At 37.2% G+C, this 17,958-nt stretch overlaps 1 protein-coding gene across 3 annotated transcripts in view; it reads right to left on the reverse strand.

Annotated features, from left to right (window-relative positions):
• The window catches only part of RSF1 (remodeling and spacing factor 1), a 155,646-nt gene that overhangs the window by 56,552 nt on the left and 81,136 nt on the right, over window positions 1–17,958 (reverse strand). For 2 of the 3 annotated variants that reach the window (XM_041729815.1, XM_041729814.1), the window contains exons 3-5: window positions 13,289–13,381; window positions 12,690–12,895; window positions 2,583–2,737 (exon numbers count right to left, since the gene is read on the reverse strand). In XM_041729815.1, the coding sequence (XP_041585749.1) occupies window positions 2,583–2,737; window positions 12,690–12,895; window positions 13,289–13,381 (454 nt within the window). Of the gene's footprint in view, window positions 1–2,573; window positions 2,738–12,689; window positions 12,896–13,288; window positions 13,382–17,958 lie in introns of those variants that run through there. The other variant, XM_041729816.1, reaches the window with a different exon arrangement.

A 17,958-nucleotide genomic window follows, 5' to 3' on the forward strand; every position in this document is an offset into this window, starting at 1 on the left:
GAACTTAGAAAAAGAATTAAGATTATGAGATTCAAGATGGCCCTGAATAACTAGAATTTCCAGAGTGGACGAACAGTATCTCAAGGAGATAAAAGCATGATAAGTACATAGAAGGAATGGTCAAGACAGAAGAAGATAATAAAGGCATCTAGATTATCTGGAACCAGTGATCATGTAAAAAACTAGTAGAAGATAACCCTAGAAATATAGTTTGAGGCCACACTGCGAGATTCTGAATGACAGTTTAAGAAATTCAGACTTCAATTTCAATATATCTGAAATTTGAAAAAATCTAATTATTTAGTTGGTGAATATTTTAAGACCTATGATGCTATCTTTGAATCTCTTCTTTGCCTATGTTTATATGTAATACATTTCTTCTTGGCACTTATACAAAAAATAATTTTGCTAAGGTTGGATACAAAGCATGGCAACTCAACTAACAAAGAAAAAATTATTTTGGTTGCAAGAAGAGGTGTAGCTGTTTTATTCTTTCTCCAGTTCCTGTTTATTTTTTCCCTCCTGATGTCTGATTTCCAAATATCCCTGCTTTCCCTCCCCTCCCTGCCCAAGGGCAATGTTTGTTTACATCTGAAAGTAATAAAAATGACTTGGTCTTGTTTGGAATAGAACCAATAACTACACCTGAGAGGATGGAGTAAGAGATGGGGCTTTAGGGGCTGAATAACATGGTCTACTCCCACAGTATGTGTTACTGCAGCATCTAAAGCACAAGAACTCTGACCTGGGCAGACCAAAGACTGCCCAGGTGAATATCAGGTGTGCCAATAACAGGCTGTGTGACCCTGGGAAAGTCACTCAAACCTCTCCTTGTCTCGCTTCTCTCATCTGATAAAATGAAAACAAAAACGAAATACTAATGTCATAACTAACAGAGTGGTTGTGAAGATTTTAGGACTTAGCACATGTAAAACACTGAGAACAGTACTTGATGTATGGTCAATGGTATGTGTCAGCTATTTTATTCACAAAACAAGGATTTTAGTCTGCTTACTGAAGTCTCATGTCTAAAATGGTGTTTAGCAACAGAGTAGAGGTACAATAAATTTTTCCTGAATGAATAAGAAACATTTTGCTGTTAGAGTAAGAGAAACAGAAGAGACACTATTTCAAAGAGAAAGGAGAAAACTAAAGAGGGTTAAATGTCTTGCTCCTCCTCTTACACTACTTTGTAAAAAGTGGCCTCCCCCACAGACTCTCTTAACTGTGCTGAGTGTTAAAATATCAGCATTCATTGAGGAATATTTCCAGAAACAGCTGTCTGAAAGATTTTGCTGTATTTAAGCCAATACAAGGTTAGAAGGAAACTGCTTCTATAACCTTGCTATTCAAAGTGTGGTTCTCTGATCAGCCACATCAGCATCACCTAGGTCCTTGTTAATTAAAATGGCATATCAGCAGCCTCACACAAGACCAACTCAATCAGTGTCTGCATTGTAAAAAGATCACCAGGTAAATTGCATGCATATTAAAATTTGAGAAGTACGGCCCTAGACCACTCTAGCTGAAGACCATGGGTGATACAAGGACTAGGGGTCATTGCTAGACTCTGACACTTTATTATCTATAGGACTTAGGGCAAGTTTATAAACTTTCCTATTTCCCTCATATATAAAATGGAAATAATTAACAGTAGTAGTTCCCTCAAGGTACTAATATGATGATTAAGTGAACACGCACATTTGGTGGACTGCAAAGTAACACGACTAGAGGGAAGGTAAAATGGCACAGCAGCTGTAATAAATGGTATGTCAGATTCTCAAGCTACCACGGCAGGGCCCAGCAATACCACTTCGAGGTATATACCCAAAAGAAGTGAAAGCAGTGACCAGAAGATATTTGTACACCCATGTTCCTAGCAGCATTATTCACAAAAGCCAAAAGGTGGAAGAAAGCCAACTGTCCACTGACAGATGAATAAAACAAAATGTGATATACACAGACAATGGAATATTATTCAGCCTGTCATTATGCTCAGTGAAATTAGCCAGTCAAAAATGAATAAATATTCTATGAATTCTTAGATAGAAGATTCCTAGAGTTAGGCAAATTCACAGGGATAGAAAGTAGAATGGTGGATGCCAGGGGCTTGGGGGTTGAGGGGCAAATGGGGAGTATTTAATGGATAGAGTTTCAGATGGGGAAGACGACTCTGGAGATGGCAGTGGTGATAGATGGTCACAATGTGAATGTACTTAATGCCACAGAATTATATACTTAAAAATGGTTAAAAAAATAATTTTTATGTTACACATATTTTACTACAATAATAAGAGTGAATTTAGTGAAATTTCTTTGCATTCCTAAATTAGTAAAAAATATGCTATGATGATTTGAACATTTTTTATTTAAGTTTTTAAAATATTCAATATATTTTGAGAAGAAAGTACTCAATGGCTTTTTGGTTCTTATTTTTCATTAAAGAAAAGAAAAATCAACCTTCCTCTACAGGAAGACTTCCAATTTTTTCAAATTGAGAGAATTCTAATTAATATAGCTGGAAATAGGAGTGGAAGAGAAGAAATTACAAAGCAAAGCAAAACAAAACACACAAAAAAAACCTTGTTTAGGTGCTTCTTCCTCCTTTTTAGTCTCCTCATCCTCTAAGCTGGGACTTTCCCGGGAAGAGTTGTCCTGTTGGCTAGAGTTTTTCAGTAGCACAGGATCAATCTGTGCTTTCAGGAGGGCAAGAGTCTCAGCCAACTCGTTTCGATTTCTAAATAAGGGAAAAAACAAAACAGCATAAAAATCTTAATTCTGCTCTAAAGAGATTTCAAAATAATACCTATTAAGAGATTAAAATTAAAATAGAAAAACATAATTAAAAAACATCCAAAACACTGGTACATCTCAATTACCTTGAATTTAAGTATTAGGAGTGAAAGCATATTAAAAAAAAATTTTTTTTAAAGATTGTATTTATTTATTCATGAGAGACAGAGAGACAGAGAGAGAGAGAGAGAGGGAGGCAGAGACACAGGCAGAGGGAGAAGCAGGCTCCATGCAGGGAGCCTAACGTGGAACTTGATCCCTAATCTCCAGATCAGGCTCTGGGCTGAAGGCGGCACTAAACCGCTGAGCCACCCGGGCTGCTCAAAAGTTGGATAATTTTTAAAAGTTCTATGCTCTTTAAAGAGTATAAAATCAATGTAAAATTTCCTTGAAGCATTTTTTTAAACAAAATGATTCACATTCTTGATTCATTTGTAAATAAGAACTCTTCTACCTACAGAAAAAATATTTGATACTGTTATAAAATTATGATCCAGGTCTGAGTAATTATAGCACTCAGCTCTTATAACACAGTTCAAAAATTTAAGAATTTAGGAAACTGTATGTTGTTCCATCAATTACAGTTTACAACTACAGGAAGGGAATTCAATTTGAATAAAAAATACAAGAAAATCCCAAATAAGGAATATTTAACCTATCAATTCTCTATTTTTACTACCTAGACCAGAGCTGTGTTAGATGGTTGATTTGAATGCCACTTACAAACAAGAAAGCTCACTTGGATATTTCTCCTTCTCAGATAAGCAATGTGTAACAGTGAAGAGAAAAAAATGAAACCCTGGACTAAGAGTTGGAAGTCAGTTCTGGATCTGCCACTGAGTTTTTCAACACCATGATCTTCCCATCTGTGTTGTCAAAACACTGTGCATGCACCTCTAATCCTATGTAGTTCCTATTCAGATGAAATTACTTCTGTTCTTATCTGTTATCCCACACATGTCCTCTATCCTGTCCCCTTCCACTTCTCTCCCAGCTAACCATGGTGAGGGCAGGGACACTACCTTATGAATTATGAAGTAGACTTGAAGAAGTATTTAATGAATGAATAGAATCCTGTTCCAAACCTAGATGACTCTGTGCCCCTGGACAAGTCATATATCTTCACTAGGCTTCAGCTTATCTATAAAAGAGAGGATTCACTCAAATGTTATTAAAATGGCCTCCTGGGGAGTCCTGGTGGCTCAGCGGGGGCAGCCCCGGTGGCTTAGCGGTTTAGCGCCGCCTTCAGCCCAGGGTGGGATCCTGGAGACCCGGGATCGAGTCCCATGTCCATCCCGGGTCTGCATGGAGCCTGCTTCTCCCTCTGCCTCTCTTTCTATGTCTCTCATGCATAAATAAATAAAATCTAAAAAAAAAAAAAAAAGGCCTCCTAAGGAAAGTAATAAAATTCCCACTGATGGACACCTTTCAGAAATGACAACCATTTTGTCACTACGTATGGGAGTGAACACACAGGTTTATCATATTATTAATATTGAGTATGGGAATGAATTCATAGGTTACACATATTATAAATAAGATGAAGTTTTAGAATTTTAATTATCTAATAATAGGAGATCAGATTAAGATTAGATGCTCTTTCAGAATCCTCTCTGGTACTGCCTCCACTTTACAAAAAATAATATTAAAACCTAGAGACAGGGGTGCCGGGTGGCTCAGTTGGTTGGGCATCTGCCTTCTGCGAGGGTCATGATCTCAGGGTAGTGGGATCAAGCCTTGCATGGGGCTCCCTGCCCAGCGGGGAGTCTGCTTCTCCCTCTCTCTGCTCATGTTCTCTCCCTCTCTGTCTCTCTCAAATAAATAAATAAAATCTTAAAAACAAACCCGAGAGAGAGAAAAAAAATTATTTTTGGCAAAGTTCCTATTTTCTACATTACATCAACTTCATTACGCCTTCTAACCCAAGGCTCTATCCAATTAATGTTATTACTTCTCTTAGTATAATGAGAATTCCAAATGTAAAAACTGCCTCAACCTTCTTGGTTTTTTGGAAGTCATGCTGGGAACTGAATATATTTAAGTTGTTCACTGTATCTATTTTAAAAAGTTTCCAAACATTAAAAGAGAACCAATACTGTTACAAAATCCACATCAATTACTGGAGTAAGAAACAAAGGAATTTAGCAGAATTCCCTAAAAAGCTTTTAACCTAACTACTGGGTTAATATGTAAGCTTCATATAGTCATAATTATATGAAAACAGAAAACTGCTCATCTTTGGAGTTCTCCTATTTTGATAAAACAAGATTTAGTATGCAAAATAATTTTTTTTAAATCCTATATTTGAACTAGTCAGAGGGGATTTTTATAAACATATTCAAATTATGCCCCAAATTCTTACCACTATCTACAGGAACTCTTAGAAAAGACTTTGGACACTAACAACAATTCCGTGTTCTGCTCTCCTTCTCTCCATTGCTGGCTTTGTTTGCTCTAAAATATTTCTTCACTCAGGTTTATTAGATACATCCCTCCAAATTACCATGCTCTCAGAATGTCAGGTGTTTGCACTTCTGCTCTCTTAGTCTGGAATGTGTTCCTCATGGCTAGCCCAAACTACTCTTGGAAGACAAGTATAGAATGAATAAACAAATATGGTATATCCATACAGGCCAATACTATTTAGCCATAAAAAAGAACAAAATACAGATTCCAACTATATAAATAAAAACCTTGAAATGATTACACTCTCGAAAGAAGCCAGACACAATGGGCATATATTGTATAATTCTGTGTTTATGAAATGTCTGGAATAGGCAAATTATAGAAACAGAAATTAGACTGGCAGCTGCCATTGGCCAAGTAAAGGGAGAATGGTGATTAAAACTATTAACATGCAGGGTATGCAGTACAGGGTTTCTTCATGGGGTGGGGAGAATGTTCTAGTTTGATAGCAGTGATGGCTGCACTACTTCGTTAATATACTAGAACCACAGAACTGTATTAAAAATAAAAATGAGGGGCACTCAGGTGGCTGAGTCAGTTGAGTGCCCAACTCTTGGTTTCAGTTCAGGTCATGATTTCAGGGTCCTGATATGGAGCTCCTCCTTGGACTCCATGCTCAGCAGGGAGTATGAGGTTCTCCCTCCCTCCTCCCACCACTGACACGTGCATTCTCTCTCCTGAAATCAATCAATCAATCTTTAAACAAAACAAAAGAAAGACGATGGTGGCTTGGACAAGAACATAACTATGAAGGGGATGAGGAACCAATGAACACTGGATACATTTTGCAGAGAGAGCTGTTTGTATTTGCTGATACAGTGGATGTGAAGGTAAAAAGAAACGTCAAGAATGCGCCCCCAAGTTTTAGATCCAAGCAGATGAAAAGATGTGGTCGCTTTTAACTGAGATGGGACAAATATGTTGAGGTGAAAATGTTACAAGCTCAGATTAACAGGCAGATTACGGATTTTGATTTAAGAGATTCCTAACTCTTGTGTTTTACTATTTGTACTTGAAGTTAATTTAGATTTTGGCGAAATGGAGCATATCATCCTAATTATTATATTGTGGAATATGATTTTTCCTAGTCTAAGGGTTGCTCAGGGTTAAGAGTTAGTGGTAGAATTAAATCTTTATTTTTAAAAGATTTTATTTATTCATGAGACACAGAGAGAGAGGCAGAGACACAGGCAGAGGGAGAAGCAGGCTCCAAGCAGGGAGTCCAACGTGGGACTCAATCTCGGGTCTCCAGGATCACACCCTGGGCTGAAGGTGGCGCTAAACCGCTGAGCCACCTGGGCTGCCCTGGGATTAAACCCTTTAAGAAGCAATTGAGCTGACAGTACAATACCACAAAATCTAAAACAAAAGAAATCAAACAAAAACAAAGCCAAGCATAGGCATAATTTCTGCCCAGTATGAACCCATACTTGGTTATTTAAGTACTGGGCCCTAAATAGCACACTGGATCTCCATCAGAGTTCATATTTATGACCCTATATTATCATTGACAATTTCCCGGTATCTCTCTTCCACAGTTTGGAACTCCTTAAGAAACTGCATCACGTCTTTGCATTTCCAGGGTAGAGCACAGTGTGCTCAAAGAATAGCATTCTTTCTAAGTATCTATAGTATATGATTGCAGGGTTCACCAATAATTTTCCACCTTTTTTTCATCTGATTCTAAATTAATGAGGTGACAAAATAGGGAAGATAATGGAGTGTGATAATATTTCTTACAGGGGCCAGGAACCTGAAGGAAGACAGTAATGAGTGATGTGATTAATATGTTCTAGGCACTCCTCCAAGCACTTTATATGAACTAGTTCATATAATCTCAATATAACCTGATTAAAATACAGACTATTGTCACCCCCCATTTTATAGATGAGGAAAGTGAGGACATCGTAGAGAGGTATAGTAATTTGCCTAAGGTCACAGTACAGACTAAAGGCAGGATTGAATTATAACCTGACTTCCAAGACCGTCTGCTCAATCACCGTGCTATACTAGCAGCATATGGTTTAGAAAGGTTTTTGACAGTTTGTAATTTTGGGTACATGAAAACTCGGCACACTGTTTAGAATTCAGCTTTTTGAAAATGGTTGTCAAACCATTACAGTTTTTAAAATATTTTTATTGAGGTATAATTTACATACTTTTAAATGAAAAGATCTTAAGTGTTCAGTCAATCAGTTTTGACATTTTGGTTGCTTTAAAGTTTTGGCAAGTATGAACAAAGCTGCTATAAACATCTGTGCGCAGGTTTCTGTGTGGACATATCTCTTAACTCCTTTGAGCAAATACCAAGGAGTATGGTTGCTGGATCACATGGTGTTTAATTCTGTAAAAAAACCATTAAACTGTACTGAGAAGTGGCTATGCCATTTTGTATTTCCACCAGCAATGGCTGAGAGTTCTTGTTGCTCCACATCCTTGTCAGCATTTGGTGTTGTCAGTGTTCTGGATTTTGGTCATTCTAATAAGTGTATAGTAGTATCTCATTTTAATTTACATTTTGTTAATGACATATGATGTGGTCCACTTTTCATATGTATCTCTGTACAAATATATATATTTGCCATCTGTATATCTTTACTGGCAATATGTCTGTAAGGTCTTTGGTCCATTTTTAAATCAGGTTATTTACCTTTTCTTAAAAAAAGGTTTATTTATTTGTGTGAGAGAGAGCAGGAGGAGGGGCAGAGGCAGAGGGAAAACAGACTCCCTGTTGAACAGGGAGCCCACCGTGGACCCAACTCCAACTCAAACTCCATAATCCGGAGATCACAACCTGAGCAAAACCAAGAGTCAGATGCTCAACCAAGTCAGCCACCCAGGTGCATCTTAAATCCGATGGGTTTTTAATTATTGAGGTTTAAGAGTTCTTTGTATATTTTGGAAATAGGCCTTTATCAAATACATCTTTGGTTAAGTATTTTCGCCCAGGGCAGCCTGGATGGCTCAGTGGTTTAGTGCCACCTTCAGCTCAGGGTGTGATCCTGGAGACCTGGGATCGAGTCCCACATCGGGTTCCCTGCATGGAGCCTGCTTCTCCCTCTGCCTGTGTCTCTGTCTCTCTTTCTCTCTGTGTCTCTCATGAAAAAAAAAAAAAAAAAGTATTTTCTCCCAGTCTGTGGCTGAACTTTTCATTATATTGACAGGGCCTTTCCAGAGCAGAAATTTTAAATTATGATGAAGTTCAGCTTTTATCACTTCTTTCTTTCAGAGATTGTACCTTTGGTGTTGTACCAAAGAAGTTATTGCCAAACCCAGTATTATCTAGATTTGCTTCTGTGTTATCTTCTTGGAGTTTTATAGTTTTGCATTGTATATGGAGGTCTATAATTCATGTTGAGTTAATTTTTTGTTGAGGGTGTAAGGTCTGTGTCTAGATTCAATGTTATGCATATGGATGTCCATTTTTTCCAGCATCATTACCTTTTCTCCACTGTACTGTCTTTGTTCCTTTATACAGGTCTATTTCAAGGCTCCCTATTCTGCTACACTATATATTTGTCTAGGCTTCTGGTGTCCCTGCATCTGCCTCTTCTTTTCACCAATACCACACTGTCTTACCTCCTATAGCTTTATGGTAAGTTGTGAAGTTGGTTAGTGCCTTTCAGTGCCCCATTGCATCTAGGTTATCAATTTGTGAGATAGAGCTGTTCATGGTATTCCTTTATTATCCTTTGGATGTCCATGTACTTGTACTGATATCCCTTTTTTCATTTATGATATCAATAATTTGTGTTCAATCTCTTTTTTCATAGCCTGGCTAGTGGCTCATCAATTGTACATCTTCTCAAAGAACCAGCTTTTGCTTTATATGTGAAGTTTCTTCTAAGTATTGCTTTCACTGCAAATTTTCAACCACAAATTTTGAGTTGTATTTTCATCTAATCCAAAAAATTTAAAACTTTGTCTTGAAATTTCTTCTTTGACCCATGTATAATGTAGAAGTATATTACTTAATATCTAAGTATGTGGGGATTTTAAAACTCTCTTTCTATAACTGATTTCTAGATTAATTCTATTTTATGGTCTGAGACTAGACACTGTGTATTATCTACGTATTGCATTTTCAGAAGATCAAACAGAGAAAATTCTTTTTTTATGGATCCCAGTTTTTAGAAAAATATTCTTTTATTTTTAAGTTGCAAAGTTGTTACATTTTAAAATTTATCAATTATTTAAGAAGGATGACTTTCAGCTTAAAAAAAAAAACAAAGCAGAATTCTTAAGACAATTTTTGTCACATAATCTTTTTTGAGAGTTAAGCAAAAACATGTTTCCAACATCAGAAATCCCCAAGAAAATCAGCATTACTTTAAAGAAATAATTTTAAACAAGAGGAGATTTTTCATTTCACTAGTAAAAATAATATTCACCAATGAGGAAAAATAGCGAAGCAGAATCTGTTAAACAAAAAAATCAAAATTCTACTTAACTTGCTTAGAGTCTGGCATCTGAATCTAAATACTAGACTCCAGAAGGATGTCATCAGGGCCAGGTAGGATAATGGCCTACACATTACTTGGTAGTGTAAAATGCACATAATGCATTTTAATGACAATTAAGACAATAATTTTGGCAATAGGCAAGGATAATACAATGCTTTTCACATTCAACATTCACAAAAATAAGAGACATAATTATAGGGACAAGACAGTTCACCGCATCTGTCAAAAGTAGTACTACTGTGACAATTTAAAGAAACTTAAATGTCATGTCACAGAACAGGTCAAGTATATGAAGCACAGACCAAACTGAGAATCTGTAGAAAACTATGGCAATTCTCAAGAAAATACACATATTAAATAATACTAAGAGCTACTATTTACAATAAAAGGGATTTCCACAGGTTCCTGAAGCTCCTCTGCAAATCCCGGAGCTGTACTATATTCCTTAGGATAACCACAATTGCTCAGCTTAGTGCTTAATTATACATGTCGATAAGCAATATAAATTTACATATTCTTCACAATAACTTTACTATCATCCTCATTTTAAAGTGCAGGAAAGAAAAAAAATAAAAGTCCAGGGAAATTAAGTATTCTGCCATCACACAGTAGGCAGAGGAATCCAGATTTAAGCACAGTTAACTCTAAACCTAAGCACTTCTCTCACATCATCCCTTAGGGTATGATCTAATTAAAACACTGTACATTAGAAATGGTTTTAAGCATTATGACTGATCAGTAATAATCATAATTATTTTTCTCTGTCATATTTTCTTCATATACAAAGTAGGAGAGAGTAACTCTTAAACAACAATGCAAGGTTGATACAGAAATAATAGAAGTGATAAAACATCATGAACAGAACTTCATTCAATGCTTATAGGGAGAGATGGTAAGTGAACTTCATTTCAAGACTATTTTATTTCCATTTAGTAAATTAACTACATGGAGAACCATATTATAGTATGATTAAAGGATGTTTATAAAACATTCCCCTATAAATTCATTCATTTCCTTTATTCTTAAGCTTCCCTGACCCAAATGTTCCAAATTTCCACAGATTATCTCTTCAAAACATTAATAAATAATCACTAACAAAAATCTGCTAAAACTAAAAAATGAGCAAAAAAGTCAAGGAGTTTTTCATAAGCAGTGGTTATATATTCACTAAGTTCTCCCTACTTACAGATTTATCTATAGTTTGATAATTTCAAAATTAATATAAACTGTGGGTACTGGTATTAATGAAATAAATTCTAAATAATTATATTACAAAAATAGAAAATTAGAGATACAAAGATTCCTTTAAAAAAAAAAAGATTTATTTTTTTGAGAGAGACAGAGAGTGCAAGAGTGGGGGGGATGGACTGTGGGTAAGAGAGAGAGGTAGAGAATCTCTAGCAGACTCCCTGCTGAGTGAGGAGTCCCGTACAGGGCTCGATCCCATGACCCCAATCAAGATCATGACTTAAGCTGCTATCAAGAGTCGGATGCTTAACCAACAGAGCCAGCCAGGTGCTCCAGAGACACATGATTCTGAATAATGACCTCAGTGTCACTTACTAATTAAAAAATAAAATTTTATTTTAAGGTTTTACATGAGATGTTTCCACTCAAATATATCTTTTTAAAAAGGTTTTTATTTATTTATTCATGAGAGAGACAGAGAGGCAGAGACATAGGCAGAGGGAGAAGCAGGCTCCCTATGGGGAGCCTGATGCAGGACCCCAGGTCCATGACCTGACCCAAAGGCTCAGACACTGAGCCACTCAGGTGCTCCAAGAACAGGTGACTCTTGACGTCAGGGTTGTGGGCTTGAACTGTTCAGTGCAGAGATTACTTAAAAATAAAATCTTTAAAAAAAATACAAATAAGAAATCAAGATTTTTTTAAAAAGGACTATGCCAAAAAAGGGGTACAATATTCCTCAGATTTCTTCAGGACTGTAAAGGAATGTATGCATAGTAGAGATTAAAAATATACTAGGGGCAGCCCCGGTGGCACAGCAGTTTAGTGCCGCCTGCAGCCCAGGGCATGATCCTGGAGACCCTGGATCGAGTCCCACGTCGTCGGGGCTCTCTGCATGGAGCCTGCTTCTCCCTCTGCCTGTGTCTCTGCCTCTCTCTCTCTCTCTCTCTCTGTGTGTGTCTCTATGAATAAATAAATAAAATCTTAAAAATATATATATACTAGGGAGGTGGGCGGGGGGTGAGGGTGACTGGGTGACGGGCACTGAGGGGGGCACTTGATGGGATGAGCACTGGGTGTTATTCTAGATGTTGGCAAATTGAACACCAATAAGAAATAAATTTATAGGGATCCCTGGGTGGCGCAGCGGTTTAGCGCCTGCCTTTGGCCCAGGGCACGATCCTGGAGACCCGGAATCGAATCCCACGTCGGGCTCCTGGTGCATGGAGCCTGCTTCTCCCTCTGCCTATGTCTCTGCCTCTCTCTCTCTCTCTCTCTGTGTGACTATCATAAGTAAATAAAAATTAAAAAAAAAAGAAATAAATTTATTAAAAAAATAAAAATTAAAAAAATAAATAAAAAATAAAAATAAAAATATACTACACTGCCAAGATGAACTGGCCAAATTAAAACAATTAGAAATAAATAAAGGATGCCTAATAGAAAACTGTACCTAGATAAGAACGAAACAATGCTTTTCTTGTATTTTTAATGGGTTTTTCTGTGCACATTATTGGTGCATTATTATTTGTCAAATTCCAGCTTCCTGAAGTATAAGGTACATGTGTTGATATGGACCACCATGCTAAATATATCTATTTGTTTGAGAAATAATTAAGTACCCACTATGGGAATTGTGCTTGGCAAAAGGCTAGGTTCTGGCAATTCCCCAACCCTACAAATAAAAGGATCACCTTAGCCTTAGAGATTATATTCTTGTAGAGAAGAGATTAGAGTAAGAAATGCAAATAAATGTGAAAAGATTCCAATAAAAGATACCTGACAATGCATTTCCATGAAGAGCCATCTTGATCATCCTGTTCTTCTATGTACATTCTGACATTGTGATCTTGATCCAACTGGTACCAGTACATGAGGCCATCTTTGTCTCGGCCAATTGGTTGGAGACGCATGGTATCAGCATCCTCTTCATTGATAATGTTCTTGAATTTGAGATTGTCATCAAACTGACACTCGCAGAGGTACTGAAAAATAGTCATAACATGGCTTAATATACTTCGTAAATGTTTCTCCATCACAGTAAATTTGGTATGTTTAACCATAGAATTGATTCAGGGATGGGAACAGAAAAAAATACCATCCTCTCACCACTTTTGTACAACCTGTTTAGAATAAGCAACTTAAAAAGATATATTTCAAGTTAACACTTTAGTATTACTTAAATTTACAGATTTAATATAACCAATGACATAAAAATAATGTATTTCAAAAGTACTGTGTTTGTACTAGTCTCCCAAATTTTCTTATGCATAAAATTTTCAATGATTCTTTCTGCTAAAGCTTTTGGGTGACATTATTCTTGGAACAACTATTGGTGAATAAATTAAAATAATTATAACAGATAATAAATTTATTACCTTTAAGAGTGCTAGTTTGCATTCAACACTCATTTCAAGATAGCCCTTCTTCTCCATCTCCCATGCCCAGGTGCTATTAAACTCTTGGCATATCTGTCAGAGAAAGTCAATATCTTAATACATAAAAGCAATTTCTATTTACCTTGGTATTTTGTTGTACAGTTATGTTAATTTATTTATAATGGAGTAAGTTTATATCAAACACAATCCAAGGCAAATCCATTCTTAAATACACCAGAGATACTTACTTATGACTAATGACCAAATTTAAGTTAAGCAGTGATCTCTATAGTTCTCTCATCTAATCTCAAGAATTTTTTACATATTTTATGGCGCATTTTCCCAAATGCAAAAATTATCTAATTCCCCTTCAAAATGGCCTAAAAGTTCCTTGAGGGCAATAGTTTTTTTATCTCTATGCCCAGATCAGAGGTAGACATTCAAAAAACAGGTCAAATTGTAGGTACACTTTTAAAAAATATTTTATTTATTTGAGAGAGAGTGAGAGTGAGTAGAGGGGTGGGGAGGGTGGGAAACAGAGGAAGACGGACAAGGGGACTCCATGTTGAGCATAAAGCCCCATGGAGGGCTCAATTCCAGGACCCCAAGATCATGACCTTAGCCAAAATCAAGAGTAAAACACTATCCTGGAATACTGTATGTCTCTGGTTGACAGGATTATATATTGTAGAGAGGGGAAAAAATTCTATCAAAAGCTAAAAGGTCAGAATCTGAATGGACATTTTGCCAAAGAACATATAAAATGGCCAATAAGCACAGGAAAATAGGATCATCATTAGTCATTAGGGAAATGCAAATCAAAACCACAATGGAATACTACTTCATATCCATAAGGATAGCTGACATTCAAAAAAGAAAAATAAGGGGCGCCTGGGTGGCTCACTGATCTCAGGCTCTTGAGATCCAGCCCCACATTGGGTGTTCAGCTCAGTGGGGAGTTGGCTAGAGATTCTCTATCTCCCTCTGCCCCTCCCCATGCTCGCATGCTAACAAAAATAAATCTTAAAAAAGAAAAGAATAATAACACTAAATGTTGGTGAGGATATGGAGAGACTGAAATGCACTGGTTTTGATGGGAATATAAAATGGCGCAGCTGCTTCATAAAAAAGCTAAGCAGTTCCTCAAAATGTTAACATTAAGTTACCATGTGACTTAGCAATTCCATTTCTAGGTATTTATATAAGAAAAGTGAAAATACACGTACATGTAAAAATCTGCATAGTGTTCGGAGTAATATTTTTTTACAATAGCCAAAAGGTGCAAACAACTCAAATATCCATCAACTGAAAAACAGATAAATAATATGTGGAATATCCATGAAGTGGAATTTTATACAGCTATAAAAAAGAATGAAGTAGTGATACATTCTACAGCTTGGATGAACATTAAAAACATGCCCAGTGAATGAAATCAGATACAAAAGGTTATATATAGTATGGGTCTATGTATATGAAATGTACACAACAGTAAAATACATACAGACTAAAAGTTTATTAGTAGTTGTCAGGGGGCAGGTAAAGGGAGGAATAGGGAGTGATAAAAATGTTTTAGAATTAAGACAATGGTGATGACAGCACATCCTTATGAATACACTAAAAAATACTGTATTGTATAATTTAAAGGGTAAATTTCATGATATGTGACTAATATCTCAATTTAAAAAAACAGAGAGTTAAGAATGCAAACCCAGCTTATGACTTGGAAGTACCTACTGAGGACTCTGCTATATACCACACCTAAAAGAAGAGGATGTTGATTGACTATCTTAAAGGTTAAATCTGAGGGTGTAGAAGCTCATGTTCAGTATAAGATGGGCTGAGAATGATATAGCTCCAACGTCTGCTTGACAAGCCAAGTACAAAGGCATAGCCAATGACTCATGTAGTCAGATACCAAATACAAATGAACAACTCTTAATTATCTTTTATCATGTGAAAGGGGATAAAAGTGAAAAAGGGGTAAAGAGATAATTAAGACATAGGCCTCTTTGCCTCACACTACTTACTTTCAACTTATTGACCTTCCTTACTTATAATTTAGGGTGCAAAAACTTTTGTGTTAATATTCAGAGATGAGTAGGATACTCTTTTGTTTCTTTAAGAAGGCAAAGGTAGACATATTATTTTGCCATTTGAGAAAAAAAAAAAATCTCGTATCAGATTTGCCCAAACAACCATAACCCATTGCTATCACAAAGTAAAGACTGTCAAAAAAATAATCTGTAAGTGACAATTATGCAGGACTATATAGACAGATTTTTTTTAAAGATTTTTTATTTATTTATTCATGACAGAGAGAGAGAGAGAGAGAGAGAGAGAGAGAGAGAGAGAGAGACAGGCAGAGGGAGAAGCAGGCTAATGCAGGGAGCCCAACGCGGGACCTGATCCCGGGACTCCAGGATCATGCCCCGGGCCAAAGGCAGGCACTAAACCGCTGAGCCACCCAGAGATCCCCTATGCATGACTATATAAATCTACACCAGAGGTCAGCAAACCTTTTCTGTTAAGGGCCAAACAGGAAATAATTTAGGCTTTGTAGAACATACAGTGTCTTTTCAACTATTCAACTCTGCTGTTGTAGTGGAAAAGCAACCACAGAAAATATATAAATGAGTAAACCTGGCTGTGTTCCAACACCACTTTATTTATGGATAAGGAAATCTGAATTTCATATCATTTTCATATGTCAACCATTCTCCCAACCATTTTAATATGTAAAAACCCTCACTTAGTTTTCAGGCCATACATAAGTAGACAGCAGGCCAGATTTGGCCCATGGGCCAATGTTTGCCTAGAGTGCCAGAAACTAGCTGTGTCTCTGAGACTGTCTATGACAGTTATTCTCGGATCCTTGTGAGACAGAGAAACTAAAGGGACTCCATGAAAAAACTGCTTTCTTCCTTCTTCTATTTCCATTAGGACCTCCACCTCCACCTTATACATGTCTTATAGAACAGACAATGAATATCTTCCTTGTGAAGGTCAAGGAGTTAATGACTTCTTTGGAAGTCTTCCAGCATAATAGATGACATCTAAGGAGTAACCAGGCAGGGTCATCACAAATGTTTTCCAAGACACTGACTCATCAAGACCACTGACTGGCACCAATACATGAGTGACTTATGGAGAACATCTAAACACTCATCTTTGTTCCTGGATGCCAGAGAAGACATGTGCACCAGACAACAACCCTCAATAAAAAACCAGATCCCAAGTAATAAGACTCACTCTCCTCTCCTTTCCAAGTCTTCCAGATGCTCTGTATGTATCTGTACTCTCTACATCTTCAATAAACTCTGCTCTCACTTCCTCTTGGCTCACATTTGATTTTTTTTCTTTTTTAGATTTTATTTATTCATTCATGAGAGACACAGAGAGAGAGGCAGAGACACAGGCAGAGGGAGAAGCAGGCTCCATGCAGGGAGCCTGACACGGGACCCGATCCTGGGTCTCCAGGATCATGACCTGGGCTGAAGGCAGAGCTAAACCGCTGAGCCACCCAGACTGCCCTCACATTTGATTTTTATCCTGTGCAAAGCCAAGGACCCTCTTGACTGGTCCCTAGGAAACCCCGTCTGAGTCCGAGGACCCAGCAAGCCTACATCACTTGAAGCAAGAGGATCCTTATTAGATTATTAATTCATATTAACTCCCTATGCCCCAACTTGAATCTGATCTGCTTTGTAAACATAATTTGCTTTTGCAAGCAATTTCTCTTTAAAGCATGTTCAGTATCTAAAAATGAACATTTTTGTATAATGTTCCTATTTATCACTCTAAGTCATTATTCCATAATACTGGCTCTATGTTTGATTCTCTCTAATCTGGTTAATGAGAGGTCATATCCTGTAGTATCCCCCTGCATAGTGCCTAAGGAACAGCCTTTCTGATATACACGTACACATGAAATCAAAGTACTGTACCTGTAAGACTGAATGATATTCAGCCTGGGAGGCCTCTTGGCCACCTAGCTGCTACCATTCCAATACCCCTAGGCTGTCTTTTCCTCCTACACACAGAACAACAAGGATGAAGATGGGAAATAGGGACGGGGGGGGGGGGGGGGGTGTTTAAAAGTCCACATCATCTCAATATTTACAGGAAAGGTGGTTTCACATGCCTACACAGCAAATATATGGAATTTATGTCAGTGAGATCATTAAACACATTAATCTTGGAGGCGTATATGCAATCAAGTACCAATAATCCTTCTCTTTTTTGATAACACAGAACATAAAGCATTAAAAAGGGGCAGAGGGGATCCCTGGGTGGCTCAGCGGTTTAGCGCCTGCCTTTGGCCCAGGGTGCGATCCTGGAGCCCTGGGATCGAGTCCCACATCGGGCTCCCTGCATGGAGCCTGCTTCTCCCTCCTCCTGTGTTTCTGCCTCTCTCTCTCTATGTCTATCATAAATAAATAAATAAATCTTTTTAAAAAATAAAAATAAAAGGGGGCAGAATGAGGGTGGGCATTAAAAAGGGGAGGGATTGGGTAGAGCAGAAAACTGCAAAAAATCTCAAGCATGAACATCCAAAACCCTGCATTAAGAGACTAAATCAAACTCTAACATGGCTTCTAGCAGCCTCAGGACTTATCCCTTGGACCACCCTGTTCCTCTTGAGTTCCTGTCTAGAAAACTCAAGGTTTCCA

The sequence above is a fragment of the Vulpes lagopus genome, chromosome 15, assembly GCF_018345385.1.
Source record: "Vulpes lagopus strain Blue_001 chromosome 15, ASM1834538v1, whole genome shotgun sequence".
NCBI classification, from domain to species: domain Eukaryota; kingdom Metazoa; phylum Chordata; class Mammalia; order Carnivora; family Canidae; genus Vulpes; species Vulpes lagopus.